The sequence below is a fragment of the Gymnogyps californianus genome, chromosome 27, assembly GCF_018139145.2.
Source record: "Gymnogyps californianus isolate 813 chromosome 27, ASM1813914v2, whole genome shotgun sequence".
NCBI classification, from domain to species: Eukaryota; Metazoa; Chordata; class Aves; order Accipitriformes; family Cathartidae; genus Gymnogyps; species Gymnogyps californianus.
The window spans coordinates 5,885,403-5,913,078 of NC_059497.1; the positions used below are offsets into that span (position 1 = coordinate 5,885,403).

Consider the following 27,676-nt stretch of genomic DNA (forward strand, 5'->3'; position numbering starts at 1 on the left):
GGGGGACCGTGCCCCCCAGCGCAGGGGTCCCGGCGTGGGTCCCCTCACAGGGAAGGGGGGGGACACACTCTCGCTCCCTCCCCGCAGACGCCCATCCCGGCTCACTGAGCCAGGCGTGAGTCCCCCGTGAAGTTTGAGGGACGATGGAGGGGACCCTACGAGGCAGGTGATCCCCAAAAATCTGTGGGGAGAGCAAGCGACCCAGCGACAGTCCAGGAAGAGACCGGGCAGGGTGAGAAAGAGGAACAGTCAAAGGACAAGGAGGCGGAGGGGAAAAGAGGAGGGTGATCAAAGCCACACGAGCATCCCTCCCATCTTCCTCCCGTCCCCATGAAGGAGCTTTGCACCCCCCGGGGAAGCGGCGGCACCCCCAACCCTGCAAAGCCCCGGGGAGGGACCCAGCCAGGCGGCACTAAAAAGGCATCCCCGCTCCGTGGGATGGGGTGGCCGGAGGTGAAGGAGCAGCCCCGGCCACAGGTACCATAGCATCTCCATTATCCGTGTACCGGGAGATGCAGGCAGGGCAGGCAGCGGGGGTCCTCCTTCCCTCCACGCTCTGGCCTTGGCTGGGGGAAGAAAGAGGCAGTTTGGGGAGGATAAAAAAAGGCAAGAGAAACCTCACTGGGTTGCAAGGAGCTTCCCCCATCCCGCGACAAGCTGCAAAAGATGGAAAAAAGAGAAACATGTCACGGGTGAGGATGGGAAAGGGGATGAACGAGGCGATGAGAGCGGCTGAAACGCACTGCGAGAGGGCAAGGAAGAGCTGAGAAAGCCCCAGCTCGAGGGCCGGGGCAGCGATGGGGAGCCGAGGGCTTTGCGCAGGGGTCTGTGGTGCAGAGGGCCCGGGCTGGGGTACAGGGAAGGCTCATCTCTGCGTCAGTCTCAAAACAAAAAGTGAAACACCCCCCCAAAAAAAAAACCAAACCCAGACACCCTTAAAACTACCCCGCGCTTCTCGGTGGGGGATGCGGCCGCTCGGACGCAGCGAGCACCCGGACTCAGCAGGCAGCTGCATCCCCAACGCTTCCCCGCCTTTAAAACATCTCTTTAAGGATCAAAAAGGAAAAAGAGGAAAAAACAAACAAACAAACAAAAAAAAAAATGTTTTTAACTCAATTAAGGTGCAGTTTGGCTAAAAAACCTAGGAGAGATGAGGATAATGCTGGGTAAGCGACCCCCGTCCGAATTCAGATTAGCACCCTGAAACAGTGAACTCCCCCGTACCCGGCCGCCACCAAACCCAGGCCAGCGGCCACCAAATCTGGGCCACCTCGGCGCAGGGACCTTGGCCGGGCTTGGGGACAGTCACCTATTCGCGAGGTGGCCAGCAGGCGCCACTCTGCTCCCAAGCAGCGCTAGGAGCATTGATCTAGCAGCTAAAACTGGGCTCTTTAAGGCAATTTAGAAGTTGCAGATAATCCACACAAAGAAAGAAACATAAGATAAGGTAGAACAGCATCTCCGTATCTGCAGGGATCCCGGCCGAGACTAACGCGGGCTGGAAAGGTGAGGGGGAAGAAAAAAAAAAAACAAACCAAAACCCAACATCGCTGCAGGAATGAACTGCCCTTGGCACATCAGGAAAGGGAAATCCTCTCCGGGAGCCAGGGCTAGGAGCCACCAGCGGCTTCAGCCACATGAAAGCAAGAAGCGAATCCCAGGTTGTCTGCCAAGATCAGACAGAGATGTGATCACGTAAAAGGGTGAAACTGAGGGGGGGGGGGGGGGGAAACGTGACCTTAAAATCACACTGATAAATGTAAAAACAGGTTCCTTTGTTGGTTTTTTAAAAAAAAAAAAAAAGGTAAACCAAAATAAAAATGATCTTTAAAAATAATCTCTCTAATGTTGCCTTGTGTGGTCTGGTCCTTCATGGGTATGGTCCATCAGTATCTAGAAGAGAAGGGAGGGGACGGTGAGGCCGTGGGTGCTTGGGGACACAGCTCCTGGGAGCTGATGCTGTCCCAGTGCAAGGAGATGCTCCCAACAGCACCCACTGGGTGAGGAGACGGCGGCTCCCTGCCCCGGCCGGCACTGACCTGTAATAATTGGGTTTGAAAGGCCCATTTTTGTTGAGTCCCAGGTATTTCGCCTGATCGTCCGTCAGTTCTGTCAGGTGGGCGTCGAACGAAGGCAGATGCAAGCTGGCGACATACTCGTCTGGGAAGGGGGAGAGGAAAGAGGGGATCAGGGGGTGCACATCCCCCACTACACTGCCGGGGAGATGACGTATGGACTCATCATACGGCACTAAAAGGGCCAGGGCACCACGCTGGGTCTGGCTAGGCAGTCCTTGCCATCTAGCACCATGGATTCACCATCACGTAAGCCTACGGCAGAGCTGAGCCGAAGCCCTGGCGCTGAGCAGGGCTGGATGTGCACCAAAAGGCACAAGGGTTGCACGAAAAACCTCGGAGCAGGAAGGCTGCAGGATAAGGGATGCCTGCCACGCTGCAGAACATTAAGGAAATCAAACCACCTGCACGTATTTTAAGGTTGCTGCCTCTGACGGCTCCCCTGAACTCATTCTCCCTCTGGAAGTTTTTTCCAGCCCAGGTTTGAATTTCTCCTTACGTCCAAAACCGCTGGCCCACAGCAGCCCGGGGGATAAGTCAGTCTGGATTCCCTTCACTCACCCATCTTCTTCGGCAGCAGGTACACGTCCTGTTTGTAACGGCCCTCGGGAGCGTTGTAAAGCTCAATCAGAGCCAGAGCCTGCAGAGATCACAGGGGACAGCCCGGGGACAGTCAGGGACGGCCACCAAGCTGGGCAGCGCTGAACACTCACAATGGCACAAAGCTCTCGGCAGCAGAGATAAGGGTTTGGGAGCCTGAGGGAGGGGGCAACCATTTCCAAAATGCCTTGAAGGAAAGGCTTCTACCTAAGGGTACATCCCTCTCTGGGTCTCCGTAATCCCATTGCCACTGGGGGAGGACCACAGAGATCGGAGATGAGATGCCACCCAGCTTGTTTGCAGCATCTGGGCTTAACGCCCCGGGGAGGACCAGAACATGAGGACAGAGGAGAGGGGAGCAGCTCTAATTCTCTTAAATCGTACGGCTGCCGCGTCACGCGGAAATGAAGGGATTGCTCGTTTTAAGCTGGAGGCATCGCTCCAAAAACCACAGCCACTCCTTCAGCAGAAATAAAACCGCATCTCCCCCGAGTGCCGGTTCACGCAGCCGAGAGCCAGGTCCAAAACACAGCCCCGGTCCCCGTCAGTTTGGACTGACAAGTGTGAGGGTAAGGAAATTCCCCACCGTTAGCACGGCTGTCCTCCCCCACCATCGCAGTCCCCTCCGTGTTTCCAGCCCAGCTGGTTTCTTCCATCACTCGCCGACCGAGGGCCGCGCCGGCCTCGGCTGCTCGCACAGCCAGCACCCACTGCAGAGCTCAGAGCGGAGCCAAATTTAATCATTGTTTTCTTTGGAAAGGCAGAGTCACGACAAACAGCGCAAGACACAAGCCGTGTCCGCCCAGCTGAGCCGGCACTGATGCTGGGGAGCATTTTAACCACTGACCTCCAGATCCCCAAAACTCACCCCAAGGCAGGGTTTTGTGCTGTAGAAATCAAAGAGTCCAAAGACAAAACAAAGCCTTGCTTTGAGGTAAGCTTAAACCTGTGCTAGGCGAGCTCTCCAGTGGCTTAGAGCCCAGCAGGAGCTCTGCCATGAAGCCTGGCTCATGCAAAAGCTCTCTCCCAGCTGTAACCAAAGCAGTAAGTTCACGCCGTCATTAACTGCACCCCAGCCAAGAGGTGGTGGCTACGGTATCCCCGGCACCGGTGCCATCCCAAGGACCCATCCAACTGCGTGTTCCCAGCTCCTTCCAAACCATCCCCACCCCAAGGCTCGTGCGAGGCCCCAGAGCATCCTCCACCCCTCGCGCCCCGGCCCTGCAGCGTACGGACCTGAGTGGTGGCGGTGATGGAGAGGACGAAGGTGGGAACCGTGGAGCAGCTCAGGTTGAGAAGACGGCCCTAGGAGACAGCAGGAGGAGTTGGCAGAGAGCTGAACTTGCCCCCCCCAAGCCAAACCGAATCAAGTCTCGAGACAGGATTCACCTCTAACCCCTCCCTGGGGCAGGGGGCAACCACAGCGCAGTGATTCAAGGGCCACCTATGTGACCAGAGCATTCAAACTCTGCCTCAGTTTCCACCCTAACCCTTCGTTTTAAGGCAGGGAGATTTGTGGTCCCTAGAAAGAGCCAGTCCCTCCTACTGCCAGGAGAGCTCAAGTGGGAAGAGGAGACACCCAGCCGGTTTGCTGCATGGGAAACCCTGCCAAAGCCAGAAGCAGACGGCGTTTGGCAGATAGGGATGGCTCTCGGCTCAAAAGAACGGAGCCAGATGGCACCTCTGTGGCTGCGTGTGGTACATGACACCTCCCCTGCGTCAAGAAAAGGAAAAAAAAAATAAAATAAAATAAATAAACCCTTTCTTGAGCTCTGAACCTCCTCCTAGCACCTTTCCACCTGGTTAAATCTGTTACAAACTCTGGCACGCAGTGATTTCCTGATCGAGGTTCAAAGCAATGTCGTGGCACAGCTCTCGGCGCACCTCGGCCAGCAGCACCACCCGCTTGCCATCCGGCCAGATGACGTGGTCCACTTGGGAGCGGACCCGCTCCCAGGTCAGCTCCGGGGTCCGGAGGCTGGTCTGCAAGAGCAGGAGGAAGAGGCTGGAGTCACGGCGGGAGGACGGCGGGGCGGACGCAGGCGTCGAGGCCGCAGGCAGACTCACCACATCGATCTCGGTGTTGGAGTGGCCCATGTTGCACACGATGCAGCTGTTCTTCATCCGATCCAGGTGTTCCCTGGTCACGACGTTCTTGTTTCCTGCAGGCAGAGAGGGCAGAGATGAACCCAAGGCAGTGGAAATACAAACCCTCCGATTTCTCCTTCCCTGCACTTGAGTCAGAGCCGCTCAGCTTGGGGCAGCGTCAGATGAACTTCCACCAGGATGAGAGCCCTCCTGGCTGCGACAACAGAGAAACCCATGGGATGAGTGCTGATCTTTGGTCCCATGAATTAACCGGGCTCTAGGAGACCCCAAAATACCCTTGGGACACGTGGCTGTGATGTCTCTCCTCCCAGGGGCTGAGGAGGACTGTGGCCAAATAGCAGACTGGGGGGGGTAGGAGGAAAAGCTCTTGCCAGAGCACAGCTATTGCTCTTGTAAAATTAGCAGCGCATGGCAGCGGTGTCCTCCATCCCAGCTCGCCCAGAGCCCTTGAGACACCCACTTGGGAATGACTGCTCCTTCTCAGCCTGCTCCAAGGCTCACCCACGACCTTCTCCGTCCCTACCTGTGCAGGTGATGACAACATCCACCTGACGGATTACTTCGCTCAGCTTCACCACCCGAAATCCGTCCATGCTGGCAAAAAAGGGGGAGAGGGACCACAATGAGGAGGAGAAGCCTGTTCCCCCTCCGCCCCAAGCCAGGAGGGATCTCAGCGCTGTATTGCTGCAGCACCCCAAATTGCGCACACAGCAGCCAGGCTATCCTTCCACACCCCCAGGGATGCCAGACGCATGAGGAAGGGCTGTGCAAAGGATGCGGCATCAAACCTGCTCTCACAAATGTTGGAGGAGCTGGGGGACATGGGGAGCATTCAGCCAGCGCTGCAAGAACCCTCGAGCAGCCTTCCCAAGCCAGCCAGGGCAGGTGCCTACTGCCTGGTACCCCACCACTGAACTAGCCCTGAAACCTGCTCCAGCCCTTCCCCATCACAGCCCAACAAGATGTATATTCTGTGAGATGAGCCACAGATCCTCCTGGCTCTGTTTCAGCCTCTGTCAGGGTTTAAAGGAGGCCAGAGAGCAGACGAAGAGATGCTCACAAGCAGCATGTAACATCTTACCAAGCTTGGAGAGCGCAGATGGGATCGATCTCCGTCACGTAGACAATTGCTCCCAGGGCTTTCAGAGCGGCGCAGCATCCCTTGCCGACCTGCCAAGGCAAAGCGACAGCGTGAGGCTGAACACGGGATGCGCCGAGTGCTACAATCCCTTCCCTAAAACAGCCCGAGCGCATCGCAGGCTGGGAGATGCTCGTCCCGGCCATCTGCCTGATGCCAGGAGCAGCTCAGCGATGTACCTGGCGAGTGGCACTTCTGCCACAAGCCCAGCTCCCCCTCCAAGGCCACCAGCCCTCCAGCATGGCCACCAGCTGGCAGGAGCTTTCCAAAACCAACATGCTCGCAGCCTGCGCAGCCCCCAGCATCACAGGAGCCCTTCAGAGCTCTCCTCCAAGATGAGATTAAAGCCAATCTGGACGAGTAAGCACTTCTCCCACTTGCCTTTAAGCCAAAGGTTTCTTTGGCATTCAGAGCTGTCCTGCACTGATCAGGGGACAGATCCTCCATCCCACGCTCCCCGCATCAGCATGGGGGAGAGCCGAGCTCCTGTAACAGCATCTCTGACTCTATCCCTCTCCTCACTACAAAATTAAAGTGAAGTCCGGCTCTCCACGCCACCTACCCACGCTAACACCTGGCTAATCTGCACGTACCCATGCTCAGCCCCATTTTCTGACCAGCAAGGTGCTGCCGGGCAAGAAACATCTCCAGACACAGCCTCACTTATCACCCAGCTCCGACCTCAGGTCTACTGAAAACAGCCAGGCAGGGCAAACCGGGACTCCAACCCACATCCAAAGGGGAAATCAGTGAGGGTGGAAGGACTCCTTTGTTTTGAAGAAGTCCGAGTAAAACTCGGGACAGGCCCTGGAGACTACAACTCCCAGCACAACTCATGGCTGGAGAATCAGACGCCACCCTGGAGCGCCTGGGCGAGAGCCAGCACAGCCTCTTGGTTGAGCAGAGCCGGGCTCCACTGGTGTCTAAATAAATTAGTAAGCGTGTTCCTGCCGGGAAGAGCATTTGCAGCTACTGCCTGGGCCTTCGCAGCGCGGGAAGATAAACACCCACGCAGACAGTGCACAGATGGAGGGAAGGTGTCAGCTCCCGGCTCCGTGCTCTTCCAGGGCAGAATCATTTACAAGTTCGTGATACGATTCCCCTCTGCCAGAACATTATCCACCAGCAAGATGCAGCCTGCCCCTCCGCCTCCTCTGTCACAGGCTCGGTGACAGCCGGGCTGGATGCTGAACTCAGTCCAGGGACAGCAGATGGGAGCACCCATGGGTAGTTATAATTCAGGCCAGCGTTCCCAGCAACTGTCGTATTTGCAGCCCAGCTAATCTGCAGGCAAACTGGGAAATCTGATGCTTGTTCTCCAGCTTCCCAGCAGGTTCTAGCAAGATTTCCCTGGTAATCGCTCACCAGGTTTGATCTCCTCCTATATCAAGGGCAAGTGGTCTTTGCACAGGGAAGGAGCAGGATGCTGAGCTCAGGGGAAGGATGGCTTGGGGAGAGGCTGACTCACAGCCTCACCGACTGCCGCTCACGAAACTCACCTCCCCATAACCACAAACCACCACTTGCTTCCCTCCAAACATCACATCCGTGGTCCTCTTCAGGCTGGGGGACAGAGAGAGACCTGTGTTGGGATTAGTCAAGCGCACACCGCTGATGGCACAGGGCAGCGCTCCGCTGCAAGAGCCCCCAAAACCAGGTCCTGCAAGCACACAGCAAGGGCAAAGCAGCAAAGAGCCTGATCTCTGCTCAAGAGGAGCCAGAGCCAAACCCACCGGTGTGAGAGTGACAGTGCGGATGGGGAGAAGGGTTGGACTCACCCGTCCAGGATGGATTCCCGGCAGCAATATAGGTTATCAAATTTCTGTTTGGTGACGGAGTCGTTCACGTTCATGGCTGGGACACACAGCTTCCCGGCCTTGGAGAGCTGGTACAGCCTGGAAGAGGACAGAGGCAGGTCAGAGCAGAGAGCAGCAACCCAGTAAGAGATTTCCAGATCAGCCTTCCCAAACCTCCTACCTGTGCACGCCGGTCACACTCTCCTCCACAATCCCTCGGATCTTCTTGAATACGTTGGGGTATTTCTTATAAACCCAATGGGTCAGGTCCCCACCATCATCCAGGATCTAGAGAACAGGCAAGAAAGAGCATGGAGCAGTCAGGCCTTCCACCGAGAAAAGCACTCGCTGGGGACAGGACAGGGAAAAAGAGATGGAGAGCATCTTCAGGCACTGATGGAGGGCTGTTTGGGCAAAGGCCTGGGGGCCAGGACTCCTGGGTTCCCCTAGTTGCCAGCAACTCGGGGTCTCCTCCAAAACACAGAGGATTTCTTACCCCCTGCATGGAGCTGATGAATCCTAACACGGTTTTCTGCCCCTGCTATTGCTCTGCAGCCTGGAAACGTGACCACAGGCAGCACTAACTAAACAGGCTGAGATCAGAAGGACGCCACAACATTCATGCCCTGAAAGCAAACAGTCAAGAGGAAAGGCTGCGGGAGCTGTCGCAGCCCACTGACACATGCTATCGTATCATTAGTGATCACAGACCGTGCACCCAGGCAGTGAGAGGTGTCATCTGCTTTCAGCAAGGGAAAGGTCCCCCGCAGAGACCCCCCCCCGCCTCTTTTCGGGAGAGGGTGGATGAGATCTGTGTCAAAAGAGGAGCAGTTGGGGCAGCTCCCGTAGGGCTGACCCTGGGGGGAAAGAGGTCTCGTGGTTTTTCGGCTCGTTGGCAGCTCCGGCAGGAGACGCTCCCATGCCATTGGGCTGTACCAACTCAGGACACTGTCTCTGCAGCTCCCACAACACCCACGGCGGCCCCGAATCCAGCGCCGGCTGCCGTTCTCCAGGACCCCCACTTTAACAGGGGCTCAGAGGCCTTTGCAACACCAGCAGGCGCCCAGGCAGCCCCAGCAGGCTCCCAGGAACAGCCCCAGGGAGGGAAGGGTGAGGAGCACCCAGTGACCACTCCACGGAGGAAGAGGAAGGGCTGGAAGAAGGCTCATTACCATGTTGGCCTGCCAGCCATCTACGTTAACACAGCGGTCAATGCACCACCAGAAGTCATCCTCCGACTCCCCCTTCCAGGCAAACACGGCAACACCTAGAAGAAGAGGAGCATCCTTGGCAACTGCTGAGTTTGGCAGAGCTCTCTCCGGCTCAGCCAACTCAGGAAAGCCACGGACAGGAGGGCCAAGGGGCCACGCAGAGATCAAACCACTGCCCACAACAGGATCAAACCTGTTTATCCCTCCCTAAAAGATATTTGGTCCAAACCATCCCTCAAATCAGCCCTCTGGGACAAGGCTGCAGAGCCAGGAGGAGCTCAGCTCAGCTGTACTCACCAGCTTCTGCCAAGGCAGCCGCCACTTCGTTCTGGGTGGAATAGATGTTACAGGCAGACCAGCGGCACTGCGCTCCCAGCGCGCACAGCGTCTCGATCAGCACCTGCGAGACAGCGGGGTGAGCGGCAGGCCCGGGAGAGCGGTGATGGGCACAAGCATGCCAGCACGGCGCAGGGCCCCAGGCACAGCCTTGCGCAACGGGCAGCGAGGAACTGATCGGAGATCGGCTCCAGCCAACATTGCCCTGGGAAAATGCAGGCAGCAGAACCTTTCCAAAATGTTTCCAGGAAAGTGAAGGTGCCTCCTCCGATTCCCCAAGGCTGGGAAGCTTAAGGGACTTTCTTCCCTGGGAAAAAGCTGGTCTCTCCCACCCCAGACACTCCAAATAAGCAGCTACTCACCGCAGTCTGTGCTGTAATGTGGGTACAGCCCACGATTTTAGCTCCAGCCAAAGGCTTCTCCCCTTGAGCTCGTTTCCTGAGTGAAATCAGAGCAGACATGTCTGCAAAAGGAAGAGAGGGGTTTTAAGGATGGCTTAGTCCGGAGAGGCCCCTCTCTGCCAGACCTGCTCTCCTTTCTGGGGTCTCACAGGCTACATCCAGCCCCACAGTTTTTGCTATAGTTGTTACACAGCCAGGGAGAAAACTCCTCGTCCCTAGCCTGGCAGGTCTGTCCAAAATGGGATCAAAACACCAGTGTCATTTGTCACTTGACAAAGCCACTCAGGACACAGTGTCCTTCCGACCACGTAACAAGAGAGGTCTGGGACAGGCACTGCCCGAGGAAGGCATCTGATGTGCCCCAGCTAAGGACAGCCACCAGCCCTGCAGCAGAATAGAGTCAAGGAGAAGCACCTAAAGAAGATGAAAACAGCGCTGCCACATCTCAGAAGAGCTGCTCTAAATGTGCCTGGATTCTCTTCCCCTTCTACAGCTTTGGCAGCGTCTATCTAAAAGGAGCCCGAAAGCAAAGTTACCCAATCACCCCACTGGAAATGGAACTCAGCTTCCCGCAAGCCCCAGGGGAAGGGGTTGGGACTGTCCGTTTTCATGTCTCTGAAGGTGTTGCAAGATCCTTGCCCACTGAGGTTTCTCATCCAAAGCCACCAGAACATTAAACCCTGCAAGAGCTCTGCTGCTGTTAGAAAATGGATGCCGCACGTTGCTAATGTTTGCTGTCACGTCTAGCTCTTCCCCACATAATCTGCTGATTTGGGGTGGTAAGACATGGTATTCAAGGCTGTAACAAGAGTTGTGGGAATTGCCATGGCTTGGCTCCTGGTCTCCGGAGAGCACAGCACCTGGCCACAAGCCCCACGAACTCCAGGCTCCGCTTTTACCTTGTTCAGCAATCTCGATCTCCCGGCGCCCAAACTCTGCTTGCTTGATGTTCTTCACACAGAAATTGCTGCTGCCTTTGGAGTTGGTTTGTTGTTTCTCTCGGGGGGACACCTCGTCATCAGAGCTGTCCGTGTAGGAGGCAGCTAAAGCCAGGAGAGGAATGCGTGTTACCCCAGGTCTCGGCAGTCTGGGGACCTCCTACCCTTTGGGCAGGTTTCAGCTCTGTTTTGCTTCCCAGCTTTCACGCACACAGACACTTGTGGCTCAAACTACAAATCTCCTAAGGAAAGCCAATGTCCAGAAGGAATTTTGCACTCTTGTTCTCTAAAACAGCCCAGAGATAAGTGGGTTATCAACTAGTAATCAATGCCTGAGCTTCAGGAATCCCCACAATTATCTCCTCCACATCCAAGTACAACACAGCAGCATGCAGCATCCTGACATGTGGTGTGAGTGGCATGTTCACAGCGGCACCAACGCCGGATTTGGGAGAGGACCATGCATGGACAAGGAGCCTGGCACCTACCAGAGCTGTAGCTGTCAGTGGAAGACTGCGAGATGGAGCGTGACAGGGACCGACGGCCCGTCTTGGTCGGGAACTTGGTGAACTCCTGCATGTCATCTGCAAATTGGATTTGCTGAGAAGTACAAAGGAAGAGAAGTGCTAAGTTAGCAGATGCTCCTTACGGCACGTCATCTTTCCAGGCTATACGGGCCCGTGGTTCCCTTCAGTCTATCTTGACTGCTGTAGTCGCAGAAATGAGCATTACCAAATGCATCAAGGAACAGATCTGTGGCTACAGATGCCCAAAGTTGAACCCCCTCCTCTGCCCGATCATCTCTGTCACCAGAAGGTTAAAGTAGATTTGACGCTTAACACCTGAAGATAAAAAAAAAAAAAAGCACCCTACAAGGCTTGAAACATCCCCTTTAACCCATCTCTGGCTCCCTGAGGCTCGTCCAAGAAAGTCAGACTGCTTGTACAAAACAAATACCGCGCAGCCCTCCAGACAAGCCCTGCGCAGGCAGAGACCCTGCTCCGACCGGTCCCGACAGATTCCTGCCCAAAAGTGCAGCAGCAAAAAAGCTGAGGTGGTCCCAGCAGAAACTCAGATCCCCAGGCTCTTCCCCAGGAGCAGAGCATCCCGCAGGTTAAAAACACGCCACATCCTTCCAAAATCGACACTAAAAGCAGGGGGGAAAAAAACTCAGCAAGAGAGAACATTTCAACAAAAAGTAGTTGACATTGCATTGGCTTTCAGTCTCCTCTGCATTACAGATGTTTCCATTGTAAGAGAAGCCCTAAAACAGCCGCCCCTCCTTCCTCTCTCGGCCAGAGGCAACTCAAGGCTCCGGCACCTACTGCCGGCTCATCAAATTCAAGTGCGTTGGGCCGAAAGGAGGGGAAAAATAGCCCCAGACTGCTCAGTTGCTGCACTCATCCCGTGTGACCAGCCAGCAAAAAGCCTTATCGCTGCTTCTGCAAGAGAAAGACGATGGAGATGAAAGGGAATTACAAAAAGTGCCAGCAAATCCAGCCTGACGCCCCCCTCCCCAGCACGCTGCCACGCAGGAGACCCTGACAAAGAGCCCCAGCGCGGCCTCTTCCCTCTGATCGCGTCGCTGCAGGATTTAATTTTGCCACTTAACAGGGTTGAGATGTCATCGCAGGGAGCGGGATTAACAAAGCATCCCCACAGACCCCAGAGACCTTGAGAAGAGTCCTGAAGAAATCAAGATGATGGAAAGAGAGAGGCCACAGTGGCCTCAAGGAGGGGTTTTCCATGCCACAACCATCCCAGAAGCTCCTCGAAAGCTTTGATGCGGGAAACAGCCTTCAAGGGGAGAAGAATGAAACTATTTAGTTGAGATGATTCATCCCAGAAAGGGGGAATCTGCGTAGTCTGGGTCTGGGGTGTCTGCAGCACTAGTATGGCTATTCAGGCTGTAAAATGGAGCCACAGTTCTGGGAGAAACCCAGCTGATGGGCCAAAAGCAGCATTGGTATTCCACTCAGGAGGGGAAACAGGGACATGAAACCCACTGCTCTAAGGGAGGACACGTGGGGTGATGTGGGGCGATGGAGGTGACTCCAGTCTCCCCTCCGGGAACAGACGAGCACCAGATCAAGTCCATCATCACACCCAGGCAGGCATCCTAGGCATTTTTGTGGGTGCTGCTGCCACTAAAAGGTTTTTAGCCAGCTTGTCCGTACTGGATACGTTACAGACCGGTATCTGCTTCCCAGATCAGACTTCCCAGCAGACGCCATGCGATTCTAACGCAAATTGCATGAATTTGCATTAGTGGAAGGAATGGGAACGCTAAATGGAGTTTGCAGGTTTGGTTTTGCAACTGTTTTAGGTCCGTTTGGTGCAGAGGGAGGAACTGGAGGGCATCATAACCTACAGCACTGCTGGGAGAGCTGGTACCGAGAGATAAGAGGTGCAAAAGCACTTCTAGCAAGCAACACCAGGCAGGTAGCAGCAGTATCCTCAGGGTGCAGGGCCGGAGCTGGCAGGCACAGCGGTTTCCCAACCAAGGAATCATATTGCTGGAATTTGTTCAAGATCTGTTGCTTGGATCAATCTTCCTCGGACAGCCTGAGAAAGGCTTGTGCCACCTCCGTGGTGGTGTATTGCTCATGGGCATTTCCAGGGGAGGGAAAAAAAAGATCAGCAATTTCAGAACAGTAAGATTTCCATCCCTTTGCGCCCACCTCTTCCTCTGGCAACTCAAACCAGAGGGTGTAAACATGCCCCATAAAACAGCTGCTGGCATTAAAACAGCTTAAAGTGTTAGCTGAGGAATTTTCTCCATCTCAGGGAAAGGTTTCCAGGGAAGAGATGAATCCAGGAGGGAATAAAAAAAGATAACCCAGGCTTTGTTGCTCCGGCCCAGGGCACAGGCGGGTGTCTGTCCTGGCTTACAGCCTCCAGGACATGGGAACGCTGGGCCAGGGCACTTCCCTGCAGTGAAACCTGCTGCCTGGATGGTCCCATGGAGCAAAGCTCGTTTGGGATGCGATGGGAAGGAGAGGGCAGGGATGGAGGGCTGCTGCACTCCCCAGCTCCCCACAACCGAGATCTACTGGACACAGTCAACCCCTTTGGGGGACTGGCCACGGGTGTTGAGCCAGCTCCAAGGCATGGTCCCACTTTTTAGGAGAAACAGCAGTTCTAGAAATGCAGGGTTTGAATCCAAAGGGAAAAAAAAATCACCACTAAAGAAACCAAGTGCTGAATTAACCACAGTAATCCCCGCCATGGCTTTACCAGAGCTCATCTGAACTCTGCAGCTTAGCAAAATCTGCCCTGTCTAAAATTATCATCAAACATTGCAAGCAGCTTCCGAATCGAATGAACCGTTCACACATCAAACCCCCTCCAAGCCCAGCAAATTAACGCAGCGTCCGGCAACCAGCCGAGAGGAAGATGAGGGAGGATGGCGGGTGCCGCGGTCAGGCAAAGCGACTGAGCCGACTGGTGACGTGCGTGACTGTCGGCTGCATTACCTTCCACGTGCCAGGCTCTCTAGCTGCATTAAGGTGACGGAGAAAATCTCGTAATCCCTCAGCTTGTCGTGGGAATTTGAATGAACGGCATCCCCGGCCGGGGGCTGCGGATGAGTCGGCTGTGTCTGACCGAAGCCGGGCTGGCTGCGGCAAGAGGGGACTGGGATCAGGATTGTGCGGCTGTGGAGAGCACGATTGCGAATCATATCCCAAACTTCATCCTGCTGGAAGTGGCTTTTCCAACCGGGTGGAGCACAAGGGTTTAAGAGCAAGGAAAATATTTTTTCGTCCCAGCAATTCATGACCAAGGAGGCAAAACAACACAGCACCGATTTCTCTGCTCAGAAACAGAGCCAGGACGTTTTCTACCATCACTACCCCCTTACAGGAGGAGATGGGGCCGGGGTCCTGGGTGGAGCCCTGTGCCAAACAAGCAGCTCCTTCCCTGGTACAGCAGGGGTTTTTTGGGAGATGTCCTGTAGGAAAACACCGGGATCCGACATCTCCTGCCAAGTTTTCGCAAAGCAACGCTGAACGCTGCCTGCTCCCAGTCACACCTGCCAAGCCAGAAGTACATTTTCTCCCCTTGCGAAACCTGGCGCGACCGTGCCCGTTCCCACGCAGATCCGACTCTTCCCAACAACGGCCGCTCGGTTGCAGCTCAAACCACCCCTCCAGGCGCCGGGTCCGGCCGGGCAGGAGGTGTGGGAACATCGTCCTTGCTGATATAGCACCGCATCCCAGAAAGGGTCAAATGAGGTGCCAGGGACCCCCGGGCCCTCCCAAGGCAAACACCGGCCACCTTGTTTTGCCACGCTGCCCGGGGCTTCCCAAAACCACTGCGAAGCTAAACAATCGGCTTCAACGAGCCTCTCCCTACTTTGTAAGGTACCTGCCCATACGTGGGCACATTGGCCGGGCAGTCCCGAACCCGGCAGCAGACATGCCCCCAGCACACACAGCCTCGTTTGTTTAATTATTACAACATAGGAAGGGCAAACAGATTCCAGATCCGGACTGCTACCATCTAAAAGAACCGGCAGCTCATGACTGCTAGGTGTGCCATCCTCAATGGTTTATCCTGCGTTTTTTCCCAGCCGTCAGGCTAGAGAGCAGCTTTTTGAGCTTACCGAGTAAGAGAAGTTCCCCCTGGCCTCGGAGCTGCCGAAGTTCCCCCTCGGGCACAGATGAGCCAGGCATGTCCCTCTCACACAAGACAACCCCACTTTTAATTTTAAAACTCTTTCCATCCCCAGAATGGCTCCAGAGAGGATGCTCGAGCTCCTTCGCCGTGCTACGCATCCCCAATTGCATCCCGTGTGGCCTGAGGGGACAGTGGCGGAGCAGGTTGCGGAAGAAGGAGGAGGAGGTTTTGGAAAGCATCCACCAACTCACAGCCACCCCCGGGGCTGCACACTGACCCGGTTCACCGAGGCACAGGCTCCACGGGGGAAAGGACACGGGCTGGGGAGCGGCTCCAGGCTCCCATCTTACCACCACCTGGTTTGCCTTAGCAACTCTTTTTTTTAATTATTATTTTTCATTAGGGACAACGTGAGTGATGGCACATCCGCAGTGGTGTAAAAAAAGTGCCCTTACAGCCGCTTCTGTCCTGGAGTAACTGAGGGGGGTCCAAGAGCAGGCTCTGCCCATCACCCAAGATAAGAAGGATGCAGTGAACCACCTAGAACCCTCCAGCCTCCTAAGTTTCCTCCACCACGTCCGTGGACGCGATGACACAGTGCAGACGCCCAGAGAGTAACAGCAAAATCAGAGCAGAGCACGTTCTTGCAGCAACACGATCGCCTGGAAAGCAAGAAAGTCTCTGTAACCCGCTTCTGCCCTCCCAGGAGAAAGCCTGGAAGGATCCAGGGTCCTGGGACCTTTCCTTCGACTGCAGAAAGTCAGCAGCAGAGATCAGGACTATTCAGGGCAGCCAGTTCCCCTTATTTAATCTCCTCTCCCAAACAAAAACTCTCTGGCATAGGCTGGGAGGGCACTGCCGGTTGCCCATGCTGCTAAGGCAGCCCTGACGTGCCCTGTCTTTTAAGTCCATCATTTCTTTGTCATTCCTGGAAATTCAGCCAGACTAGAAATGCTTTACAGCTCGAATCAGCGCTCATCCTCCTCACCAGCCCCACTTGCACATGAGACACGATCAGCAGCTTGTACCAGGGCTGAGCTTTGCAGACTTGGAGATGGGCACCTTCACGCACCCAGGCTTCAAACGCCGAGGATTCATTATCTGCAGAAGGACCGTTTCCTCCCGGGTAGCTGCGACTGGTTTCTCACGAGGAGCTGGGTCCTGCCACCCTGATGAGTTCGGGCGTTTCTAAAGGACAAGTTGTTTTAATCCACTTATTCGCAGAAGCGAGTTGTCACGTTCAGTCAACGCAGCAGCGAGGGAGGGAAGAGGCACCCCAGGGGCTGAGGTCTCTTCAGCCACGCATCAGCAGAGGAAAAAAATAAAATAAAATAACCAGCATGAGGCTTTTCTTCTATTCTAGGTCAAAAAGAAGAGCCCAGCAGCAGGTTTACTTGTGCCACCTCCCTGGAGAGGGGACAGCACTCTTCTGGGCTCTGCTCCTGCAGCCACCCGGGTTCCAGAGGGGACCCCATGCTTCCTGACCAGGGGCAGAGAGCCCTCCCCAAAGCCACCCACAGCCTCCTGCCACATTTGCCCCCCTTGGGACGAGGGGCTGAAGCCACCCCAAGCCCGCTCGTCGCAGGTTCCCAGTGTCTCTCCCCCGCGCTGGCCCCGGGGCTGGCGGCAGTCCCGCCGCGGCCGGGGGAACCGGCGAGCGTGGCTGTGCCAGGGCGTTTGGTTTGTTTAGAGGACTTGGCTGCCGCTGTCCTCAGACCCCCTCTGCCCTGCTTCCAGGCTGGGAGAGCCAAGCCCCTGTTCCCACAGGACAGTGTCTAAACACAGGACAGGGAACCTGCCGCAGCCCCCAGCCCTCCAGCACGCAGCGGGGACACAGCTCCTGCTCCGCGACCCAACAGGACACGTGTATTTTTGGGGTGGAAATCAGCAAGGCGGACATGGATGTTTTTAAGGTTCCTCTCCTGTGAGGTTACCCAGCCCTGGAGGGGTATTTCTGGACCCATCAGCATCCCATAAGGATTGAAGGAAAGGAAAAAATCAGGCACTCTGAGCAGAGGGATGGAGGCATTGGGATCAGTAACGCTCCCACCCTGACCACTCACTCTCCTCACCCCCAAACCACTAGCAAGGGGAGGTTTTTGAAGTGGATTTGGCTACGTGATTCAGAAACCACCCCATTTTACCACCTCCAAGCTCTGGCCAAGCGAGCCGTAACACACCTAGATGACAAGCGGCTGCATGAATTCACACGAGGCTCCAGCCAAGCTCACGGGACAACCAGATTTCCAATTCAAATCAGCTCAGCAGCAAAAGATAGCCCAGCCAGAGCACCGGGCCGGGCGTAGGCGGGGGGGGTTGCATTAGCAATGCCCATGGCTTCAGCCCCACCATCCTGCAAGGATGCTGGAGGAGCGGGTCGGCAGCCGGCCGCTCAGCAGGCATCTTCCGATCCTCCACACCCGCTGGCAGAGCACCAAGGGCCCTGGGGAGAGCTAGAAGTGGCACAGCTCCGGCTAGAGAAGTTACATGGAGGAACAGGACCTGCTTCTGCTCCAGGTATGGCCTTTGGAACAGGAGGACTTTCTCCCGATGGGTCCCCCAACCCAAACCTTTAGAAGAAACCTCAAAGTGTTTTGTTCGGACAACACAGGTGGGAAGAGCTGCCCGAGGGTGCTGCTCTGCTTTGTGGATCGAAGCACGATCAGCGGTGAATTCAGTGCCGCTTGGATCTGTACCTCTAGCTCCCAGAGGGTTCACAGGGCAGGTTTTTTTTTCCCCCCGGAGAGGCAGAGACCTGCCCGGCACTCTCCCCGCCAACTCCCTGAGCAGGAACCACAGCCAGATCTCTGCCTGGAAACCTTTACACCGTTCCCAACAAGGAAATAAAGGGCGCTGAGGTCCTGGCAAAGTAAACCGGCCAAGCCCTGATACCAGCTTCCATCCTTCACTGGCAGAGAAGGGCTGGTTGGATAAAGCACTGGGGGGAAAAAAAAAAAAAAAAAAACCAAAAACAAACAACACCCAAGTTTCTGTGAGTACAAGCAGAGAATTAAGGACTTTCACACGAATCCCAAAGCTCAACAGAGAAGAAGAAACACCAGAAAAGAAACGGGCCCATTCCAAAGGTTAATAGGCTGGAAACCACCGCAAGATTTCAGTCATCATGGGAATCACGGTAAACGCTAGTTAAAGGAAAAATAAACAGAAGGCGGGATTAAATAAAATAAATGTGATTTTGAGTGCCCAGCTGTTAAATAGTAACTGAGAATAACTACTGCCTTACAAACACCTTGAGGTCAAAGGTGCACTGCCTCCAGCAAGAGCAGAGGGAAAGCTCCCCACCAGCAGATAAGGCATCAGCCCTTGGACTGCAGGAATCGAGGCAAAGGCTTGCTCCCGGCTTTAACGCGGAGGGATATCTCCTTCACAGCAGGAACAGCAAAAGTCCGATACCTGGGATCCTTAAGGGCAGCGAACTCCCATCACGTTTCACAGGTTAACCCTACAAACCCAGCACGGCTACCCGGACAGTCAAACATCGCTTCCCGCCGCGCAAAAAGCAATCGGCTCAGCTTGCTGGGTCAACTAATTAGCTCACACACGTGCCCCCCGTCAGACAGCCCGGAGATATTAAGGTATGCGGAGGACAGATAAGGCTTGGAAACAGGGAAAGCACAGCCTGGGAGAAGTCTTTAATGGGCACAGAGGTGGCCACGATGGGTTTAAAGACATCCCGGACTTCTCGCATATGGATTCATCTGTGGTGCCCACCCAGCCGTGCACCCGTGGCACACCAAGCATTTGGGCAATAGGATAATTGGTATTAACTGGAGTTACCTTGCTGGGAGTGTTGCACGGACAGGACTGTAGGTTAAATCATTCGCGGCGGCTTGTGGCGCAAATTGAGGACTAACAGCCTCAAACGGGTCAGCTGGCTGCTTCAGAGCTGGAAGCCCATGGCAATGTGTTTGTGTGTCATAGCTGATAGGGAATCATCTTTAGTTAGTATCGATTTTTAAATTAATTAGAAAACTCCTCTACAACCACAGCTGTACAGACCAAGGGAACACTCGGAAGTGCTGTCAGAGGCCTTGTTCAGCTCCACCACATGGGTCTGAAGCAAGGGTTAGCCACAAAAAAAAAAAAAACCAAACTGAAAACCCCAAACCTCTCCTCTGTAACACTAAAGCAGCCCCTGTGTTTTGGGGGAAGAATCAGTCTACCCGGCACCCCGGGTGCCCCACCGGCCTCCTTTCCTCCCCCAGAACTGGCTTGCAGAATCAGAGCGTTTCAAGATCTCTTTTAGCCTTTCAAGAGACCAATACAGCAAACACCACCCCAGCGAGGCTCCAGCTACTCTCAGCTACACTTAGAAGACCCTCCATCCCTATGCTACAGCTCTAAGGGAAAATGCCCGGCAGGATCAGCGTCGAAACACGAGCAGCCTGTTTGCAATACATCTCAGAGAGTCAGGAAATACGGCTGTGCAATTGGAAAATTGGAAATACATCCTCACCGTGCCCCTTGCCCTGGCTGACCCCCAAAAGCCCCTCGCAGTGATATTTCCACAAGTGCATCACCTAGAGCTGCCTATTTCTCATTTACCAACACACTCTGTTTTCAGCCCTGTAAAAGACTTTGCTTTTGATGCATCTGGTTAGAGGCAAGGCAGGAGAGAAACCCCAGGCTTCAGCTGAGACTGTTCACTGCTCAGGACTCAGAGGAATCACAACCAGGATGGACAAATACCATCCTCCCAGACACTGACTCCTCACGTCGGAGCAAAGCCGACCCCTTCCCGCGAACAGGGTTGATTTAATTAAGCCCCTTTCTTTTAAATGGGGCAGAAGGGATAAGAAGCGACATCCTTGTGGGGATGGCGAGCTCGGAGAACATTTGGAGAAGGGGTTGGTTAATGTAGGGAGACGCAGGCTGCACTGCCTGCAAGAGGCTGACAGCTCCAAGGTCAACAGGGATCGGCCAGATGTTCTCGATCCAAAACATGCCCAGGTTGGATGCAAGCCTCTCCCCACGGTGCAAGAATGTGCAATATTCGGGGCTCCCTGCAGGGAGACGGAAGGAGGAGAGACAGCAAACAGCAGACACAGGTTGAACCTCACCCCAGGCCATCTGAAAGGAGGAAACCAAAACATGAATTTCGGCAAGGCAAAGCCCCGAGGAACCTCCTTTCCAGGCTGCCCACCACCTCTCTCCCCGCAGAAGGCTGGAAGGAGCTATTCCCTACGCCCACGCCTTGTAGATAAACCAGGCTCCCACAACCCCCACCCAAATCACAGCTCCTGAATTAAGGCGGCTCCTCCTCTGCCAGGCACGAACGGGTCCTGCCAGCGAACTCCAGGTCCGCAGGAGGCAGCCAAGGGGAAGCTGTACCCACCTCCGAGGACCGCGGGAGCCTCACCCGAATTACAATGCAGGCTGTTTGACGAGCTGGAACATCATGTCCTCGGCCACCTAAGTTCTTTGGCTGTCATCAACCTGAAGTAAACAGATTCTGCAGCAGTAATACTCGTTACCAAGGCCACCGTATTGATCCCGACATGTAATTAAAATTCACAGTTCAAGCAGCCCAATGCGACAGGGCAACTGGGGCAGCATCCTAAAGGCATGAATAGCCCCAGCTTCCGCATCCCGCTTTCTCAGAGGCAGGGAGCCCACGGGGTGAGACCGGCTGCTCAAAAAAACACCCCAAGTGGCAGCTTTCTCTTTGGACCATCAACCAAGATGCCCCAGAGTGCCCGTTCCCCATGCCGTGCCCTGCCAAGGGTTAACCACGCTGGGGAAGCACGCTGAGATGATGCTTAGCCCAAGCTTAGAGGGGTATGGTGCAGACCAGGTTCAGGCGCTGCTGAGGATGGCCAAGTCGCCAGGGTTTGATAAGGGGCTCCAGCATACCCTGCTGAGACGGTAACAAGATGCTCCTCCTTGGTGGGACCCCCCAACCCTCCTGCAGCAGCCCCCCAGCCCCCCAGTCCCCCAGTGATCCAACCCATGGTCCCATTGAGAAAGAGCGGGGTCACGCACTGCAGAAGTGTTCGCACAAGGTCCTTTGCACTCGCGGCTCCACGGGGCCAGCAGCAGGCCCTGGGACAGTCACCTCAAATGTCACCACCATCTACTGAGTGAAGGTGAGTCAGAGTCCCCAGATAAGCAGCCCTGATCAAAGGGCTCAGCAGGAAACGCAACAAGCCCTCTGCAAACGCGAACGTTGCCCGCAGGAAACTCCTGATGATAAAAGACACAGCCAGGCATGAGCAAATCTTTTCAGCCGAGTGCTGCTCCGAGCCGGCGAGTCCCACACCTTCCCCTGCTCAAACACCTGGGATGAGGCACTCGCCGACGCCTCGGAGGAACGACACGGACAGGATCCTCACCTGCAAAGCCCTGCATCAAGCCGGTTCATTATCCAAAAGGATCAACTCCAACCCGGCCTTGAAGAGCTGGTTTCCAGAGCAAAAAATCCCAGCCTCAACCTCTAGCAGGGAGCACAGGAACAGGCTCCAACGTTTGCATGGGCTGGAAAGCACAGTGAAAACTGTTCAGGTCCCAAAGAAAGTATTGTGGTAGGCTGGTCCCTAGCAGAAGATAATCTCACATTTTGGGAAAGGCCTAAAGAAAACACGGCGCTTCTGCCGCCAGCAGACTTCCCGTGCTCCAGACCTGGCTGCTCGCGTGGGAAGGAGGCTCCCACCAAGCACAGCGGGGCTCACAGGAGAACCAGCGCTGCTCAGATGGGTGCTCCTCAGGCCCACGCCATCAAAAGACAAGAGATGCTTCTGGAGAGCGTGGAGAATGAATATCCAACTCCTCTCCCATCTCCAAAGGCCAGACATCAGAGTGGAAACCCAGCCTACCTCCTCACCTGCAGGAGGAGGAGAAGGGAGAAGCAAAAGCCACATGCCCTGGCACATCGTTCTGAAGATGGCTTGCGTCCGTCAGACCCCGAAAATCTCCTTTCTTCCTGCTCTCCAGTTCAATAACTTAATTAAGCACCTTCTGGCCTTGCACTAGTGCTGCGTCACAAGGACAAGCCTCCCCTCTGGACAGCAATGAGACCCTCCAAAAAGCCAAACTGATGAGAAGGACCCAAGAGCGACTTATAACAGAAATAATTACCATTCTGTCATTTAATACAGCACCAGCAGTGACCCGTCTGCTCCCAGCCCCCAGTAAATCATCTCCGTTCAAAACACCCTCAGGCTTTGCTCTCACCGTGGGTCAGGGTACGATCAGCTCAGCCTGTGACCGCCTAACCGCAGCAATGTGTTCGCTTATTAGGGTTTTCCCGCACCCCAAGGAAGGCCAGACCCATCCCAAGTGGTCCATACAGAGTAGGATGAGCCGTTCAACTCATCCCAGCCCGGGGGGCATCTCATTATGAGAAGGAAAAACTGCAGCGAGGGGAGAGCGAGAAAGCAAAAGAACAGAGGATTTGGGCAAGGAAGCAAAGACAGTCGAGTGTACGACGTCTGGCTGAACAACCAGGAGAGGAGGTGGTGGCCACTGCCCTGGACAAGCACACAAAGGCAGAGGAGGATTTATGAGCAGCCAGTCTAAGGGATGAAATTAAATAACGAGGAAAAACAAGCGACTCCAGGAGCTCTGTCAATACAAACAAGGACAGTCTCATCCCCCTGACAGACCGAAAGGGAAGGTGATTTATTAGCACTCGGCCTGGCAGAGCTGCAGGGACCCAAGATGACTCGGGACTGAGAAAAATGGGGCAGAAAACTCGGCTCTGGGAAGGGGCTGTGTGCAGGGCAGGGAAGCAGCAGGCTGCAGCAAGGTCAGACACTGCTCGGGCAGCAGGAGAGCGGCTCTGCAGGCAACTGCAAAAAGCAGCAGCAGAAACGATGCTCTGGAGAAGGCGTCCAGCCCTCCCCAGGGGACAGCAGCTCCCCACTGGCTCCGTCCCCCTCTCCCCAGCCTTCCCCTGCTCCCATCTCCTGCCACCCCCATGCCAGCCAGCGCGCGGCTCCGGCTCGCTACCACTGCAAAGCTGCAGCACTGTGCATTAGCATTCCCCGCCGCACAGCCTCAGCGGGATTCCTCCGGTGCCAGCATCCGCAGGGGCACAGCACCAACCCAAACACACCGGCCACGGGCTCGCCGGCTTCCTGGGACACGGAGGTGCCATGTAGCTCACCTCCCCGAAAGCAAATTCGAGGCTTTAGCCCATTTCACACTCCAGGCGTGCTGCATGAGTAAGCAGATCTGTCTGCAGAGCGTCCGGCTGTCTGTCTGCCGGCACCCAGGTGTGAAGGAGCCCTCCGGACGGCGATCCCCACGCGACAAGGACGCAACGGGGATCGGGTCAAGTGACAGACAGGGACAGCACTTGCCAAGCCCCCCTGCTTTGCCGCAAGCAAGGCGCCGCATCCTTCCTGCTCGAGGGCACCCACGGCTCGGCTCGGCCAGGAGTTTAAGGCTCCGCCGACCGGCTGATGTGGATTTGGAAAGCAACTGCTGTCAAGGGCACCCGTGGTCTCCAGGGAGGCAGAAGGGCAGATGCCCAGACGCAGCGGTGATGGCACACAAGGAATCTGGAAGAGCACAACCTGCACCCTTGAGCTCTCCCATCATCCCCGCACCCATATTCACTTAACCTGGGCAAGCCACAAGCCTCAGTGTTTCCAACCCTCCCCAGCAACATCAAGGCACACACTGGAGAAAGTAGAAAGTTCAGCATCGCTCACCTCTGCCTTTAAACCACTCCCCGCCGAAGAACCGCCTCGCTCTGACCAAAGCTGGTGTTATTTTGCTGACAGCCCAGTTTCCCATAAACTGCAGTGAAAAAGGAGCTTTGGCAGAGCCAGGCAACCCCAGCTCTTGGGGGAAAACCACCACATTTCTGCAGAAAGGCTACAGCTCCATTCACCTCGACTGCGTCGGCTCCTACTTAAATCCGGAGTTGATCATATTTAATCTCTTAATCTCTTACCTCCTGCTGTTTCACTTTTTCACCTTAAACAAGTCACTGACAAGAGAGGAAACAAAGACGTCAGTGATCCCCTGCGCAGCTTGGGCTCGCTCCGGGTGCCCCCGACGCAGCCTGCCAACGGCAAGCAGGACGCCGACTTCTTCTCGGCACCCGTGGGGCCGACGTGCCTCCAGCTACATCCGAGATGCTCCCCTGGGTCCGAGCTGGGCACGGGATGCTGGCAGGCTCATGCCGGCTCTTCCACTGCACACTGGCGCTTTCCCCGAGCGGCAGCACAAGTTAAGGCTCCTCTTTGAAAAGCTATTCAGTGGCAGGTCACACGGAGGAGACGGAGCCTGCACTAAGCTTGGCCACGTTCCCAGCCTCCTCATCTCCAAACGCCTTATGCAAACTGCATCGGCAAAGTTCAAGGAGCCTAAAAACCCAGGGAGGGAGCTGCTTCAGCAGCACGTCATGATTTCCTCTACCTCGATGCTGGTAAATCATCTCTCTCAACCATCTTCTTCGCTGGCCTCTGACCACGCTGCTCCGGGGACAGTGAGCACAAAAGTCACTTCGACTTGCATTCAAACAGAAAGGTGTTTTAATGGTTTAATTGTGATCCTGCTTCGAAGGCATCTGAGCTAGGGGCACTCAACATCGTATCTCAGGAGGGCAATTCTCCCTTCCTCGTCCTTTTATCCTTCTGCCAACGCCTCTGCTATTACCGAGCGCTATTCGCAGTAACTAGCCAGGCAAGGAAAACAGCGGCCCGAAGCATTTTGTTCCTTGACCTCGGCCGCATCGCACACTCCCCAAGATCTCGCTGGCTGCTGATGTTGTCAGCCTCAAATGTCACGTGTCGCTCTGGGCACCTTTAATATCATCACCCAGCCAGGAAAGGCTGCAGCAGCCGCCGCTGAGTCTGACTGTGACTCCTCATGCTGTGCAACAAGCCCGCGCGTACAGCAGCAAATTCAAGGTGATACAACATCCCACACCCCCTGAGACACGAGCAAACTTTGCCTCTGAGGATGCCGGATCGATTCCCCGCTACACATACACTGCATTTCTTTTTACAACGCATATTTTGGCCCCATAGGATACTTCAGGATTAGTAGTTTGCTCTCCCCTCTCAGATCAGCCGGCTGCAGCCTCGCACTGTTAGCTCCCCAGCTTTGAGAAAGATGACGGTAATGAAAAGGTAAAAACAATTCCCGAGTTTGAGCTGTGCTGAGCCACCGCTGGAAGAGGCAGATCCCAGCTCCGCATTCCTCTGCTCCTTCCTCCAGGCTATGTCCACAGCCCAGATAAACAGGGCCAGGGTGCAGGGAGAGCCTCCAGACCCCTGCTCCCCCGCAGCAGCCGTGAGCCTGGGCAAGGAGAGATGCCTCAAACACAGCCGCCTGACGCCAGCCCCTCCACGAGGGTCGGACGCTTCCCTAATCCCACCAACTGGCCGGAGCAGGCAAGAGAGACGTTCCCCCAGAGAAGGAGGACGTTCACATTCACTGCGACTGCTTTGCCTTTGCTTCCAGTGCGAAGGCTGCAAGCAGCCCCAGAGGGAACACCATGTTCAGCACAGCGGGGACCTCCAGCCCCAGCTGCGTGGATCCGTGCAGCGCTCGGAGCACAAATCCACCTTGCTGGCAGGACCAGGACTTCAGCAGCACGTTACCGAGCCCGGCAGGTCCGCACCAAGCCAGGAGCGCAGGTCTCCATGTGCTCACCCACCTAAAAGCCGGTTACCCGAGTTAGCGGAGGTCCTGCACCCTGCCGCGGCGGCATGGCCGGTGCTCGCCGGCCCACGGTGCCATCCGTATACCCCATAAGGGTTATGCAAGCAGGGCCCGCACCGCAGGCAGCAGCACCGGGAGATCTCAGGAGCTCCTGCGAGAAGGCCTTCAAGGATGAAAGGGTAAAGAGGTGACTCGGAAGAGCTCAGCGCCAGAGCCTGCTCTGGTAGCCTCTTCCCCAAGCCCAACCGTGCTCCCGCCCACATCTCCAACAGACCCCTTGCCCCAAAAAGAGTTCACCGCTCCGAATTTCCTCCTGCCGCCCTTCAGAGTGACCTACAGCAGGATCTCCAGGTCACTGCTGCCAGCTCGTCCTATTTAACGGGTCCCCCTCCTCTGTCCCCACTGCAGAGCGCTGTCACCTCCACGCACGCAGCACCCACCACGGTCCCGACACACAGGGTCCCCAGACCCGCTCCCCCGACCTTACCTACCTGTCCCCTTGCTCGGGGTCACCCTGTCCCCCAGGTACCCCTACACCACAGCCAAGGCCCCCGCTCTGCTCCCCAGCTTCCTCCCCCCCCAGAGCTGGACCAGGCCACATCTCCACCCTGCTGGTACCTGCCCCCCATCAGCACCCCTTCATCCCCAGCCGGGCCAGGGCCGTACCCCAGTACAGACCCCTCTCTCATCAGTACCCAATCCCTCTCCATTCCACCCCAAACTGAGCCAGCATCCCCCATCGGGCACCCCCGCCCCCGTTTGGTACCGGCCGCCCCCAGACCGGGCCACCCCCCCCTCGCCGGTACCAGTCCCCTCCGAGCCCGGCACCGATCTCCCTCTTCTCCACTGAATGGGGACAGCCCTCCCCTTCCCAGTCACCCCCCAAACTGGACCAGTTCCCGCTTTACCAGCATCCATCCCCCCCCCTCCCACCCCGTGAGGCTGCTCCTCCCAGAGCCGGGCCAACCCCCCCTTCCCGAACCGGAGGCTGCTCCCCCCGAACCGGGCCGGCTCCCGCCGGTACCGGTACCTTCTTGGGGGCCTTGGTGACGGTGGCCATGAAAGAGTACTTCTCGGCGTCCTCCACCTCCTTGGCCTGCTTCACCTCCTCGCCGCCGGCGGGCTCCGGCACCGACATCCTGAGGAGGAGGAGGAGGCGGCGGCGGCGGAGCGGGCGGCGGCCGCCCGCGGTACCGGGCGGGGCGGGGCACGTCGGGCAGGCGGGAGCGGTCCGGTTCGGCTCGGCTTAGCCCGGTTCGGCTCGACTAGGCCCGGCCGCTCCCGCGGCGGAGGCTCCGGTGCCGCCGGCTCGCAGCGCCCTGCGGCGGGGGACTGCGGCCGCCGCGCTCGGCGCCAGGGGCGGCCCTGCCGTGACGTCAGCACGTACTGACGTCAGCGCGCACCCGCCGGGCAAGTGAGGCCGCACGGCGGCGCCGGGAGGAACTGGAGCGGCGCCGCGGCGCCCCCTGGCGGCGGCGAGCGGGGACGGCGTGGGGGGGCGGAGTCGGGGCGGGGGCGGAGCCTAGGGGCGGCGGGGCGGGGCAGGGGAAAGTAATCACGGAACAAATCCAAATTAAATCACAAAACATAAAACAAAAGAACAAGTTTTTTTCAGGAAAAAACATTTATGTTCATTCAGGGGAAAAAAATTAAATCAGGGGAAAAAATATTAAAGTAAATCACGGGGGAAAAAAAAGAAATCGGGGGGGGGGGGAGAAATCGGGGAAAAAAAATTAAAAATTCCAGAAAAGGGAGAAATCACGGGGAAAAATCAAATGACACGGGATGGCGGCAGGAGCTGGATGCGGCCATGC

The 27,676-nt window shown here is 56.1% G+C and overlaps 1 protein-coding gene across 2 annotated transcripts; it reads right to left on the minus strand.

Annotated features, from left to right (window-relative positions):
* Positions 1-1,770: 1,770 nt before the first annotated feature.
* On the minus strand, positions 1,771-27,037 carry AHCYL1 (adenosylhomocysteinase like 1). Of its 2 annotated transcripts, XM_050911349.1 has the most exons (17): positions 26,893-27,037; positions 11,093-11,204; positions 10,566-10,709; positions 9,628-9,728; positions 9,227-9,329; positions 8,891-8,985; positions 7,900-8,006; positions 7,701-7,817; positions 7,422-7,485; positions 5,866-5,954; positions 5,308-5,378; positions 4,743-4,837; positions 4,560-4,658; positions 3,912-3,980; positions 2,637-2,715; positions 2,040-2,160; positions 1,771-1,893 (listed from the first exon to the last, which is right to left on the minus strand). In XM_050911349.1, exons 1-17 carry the CDS (start codon positions 26,998-27,000, stop codon positions 1,887-1,889), a joined length of 1,581 nt encoding a protein of 526 aa, XP_050767306.1. In that variant the 5' UTR covers positions 27,001-27,037; the 3' UTR covers positions 1,771-1,886. The 2 variants fall into 2 exon arrangements, with proteins under 2 accessions (XP_050767306.1, XP_050767307.1); XM_050911350.1 differs by lacking the exons at positions 1,771-1,893; positions 2,040-2,160; positions 5,308-5,378 and having other exon boundaries at positions 2,643-2,715.
* Between the last annotated feature and the right edge of the window lie 639 nt (positions 27,038-27,676).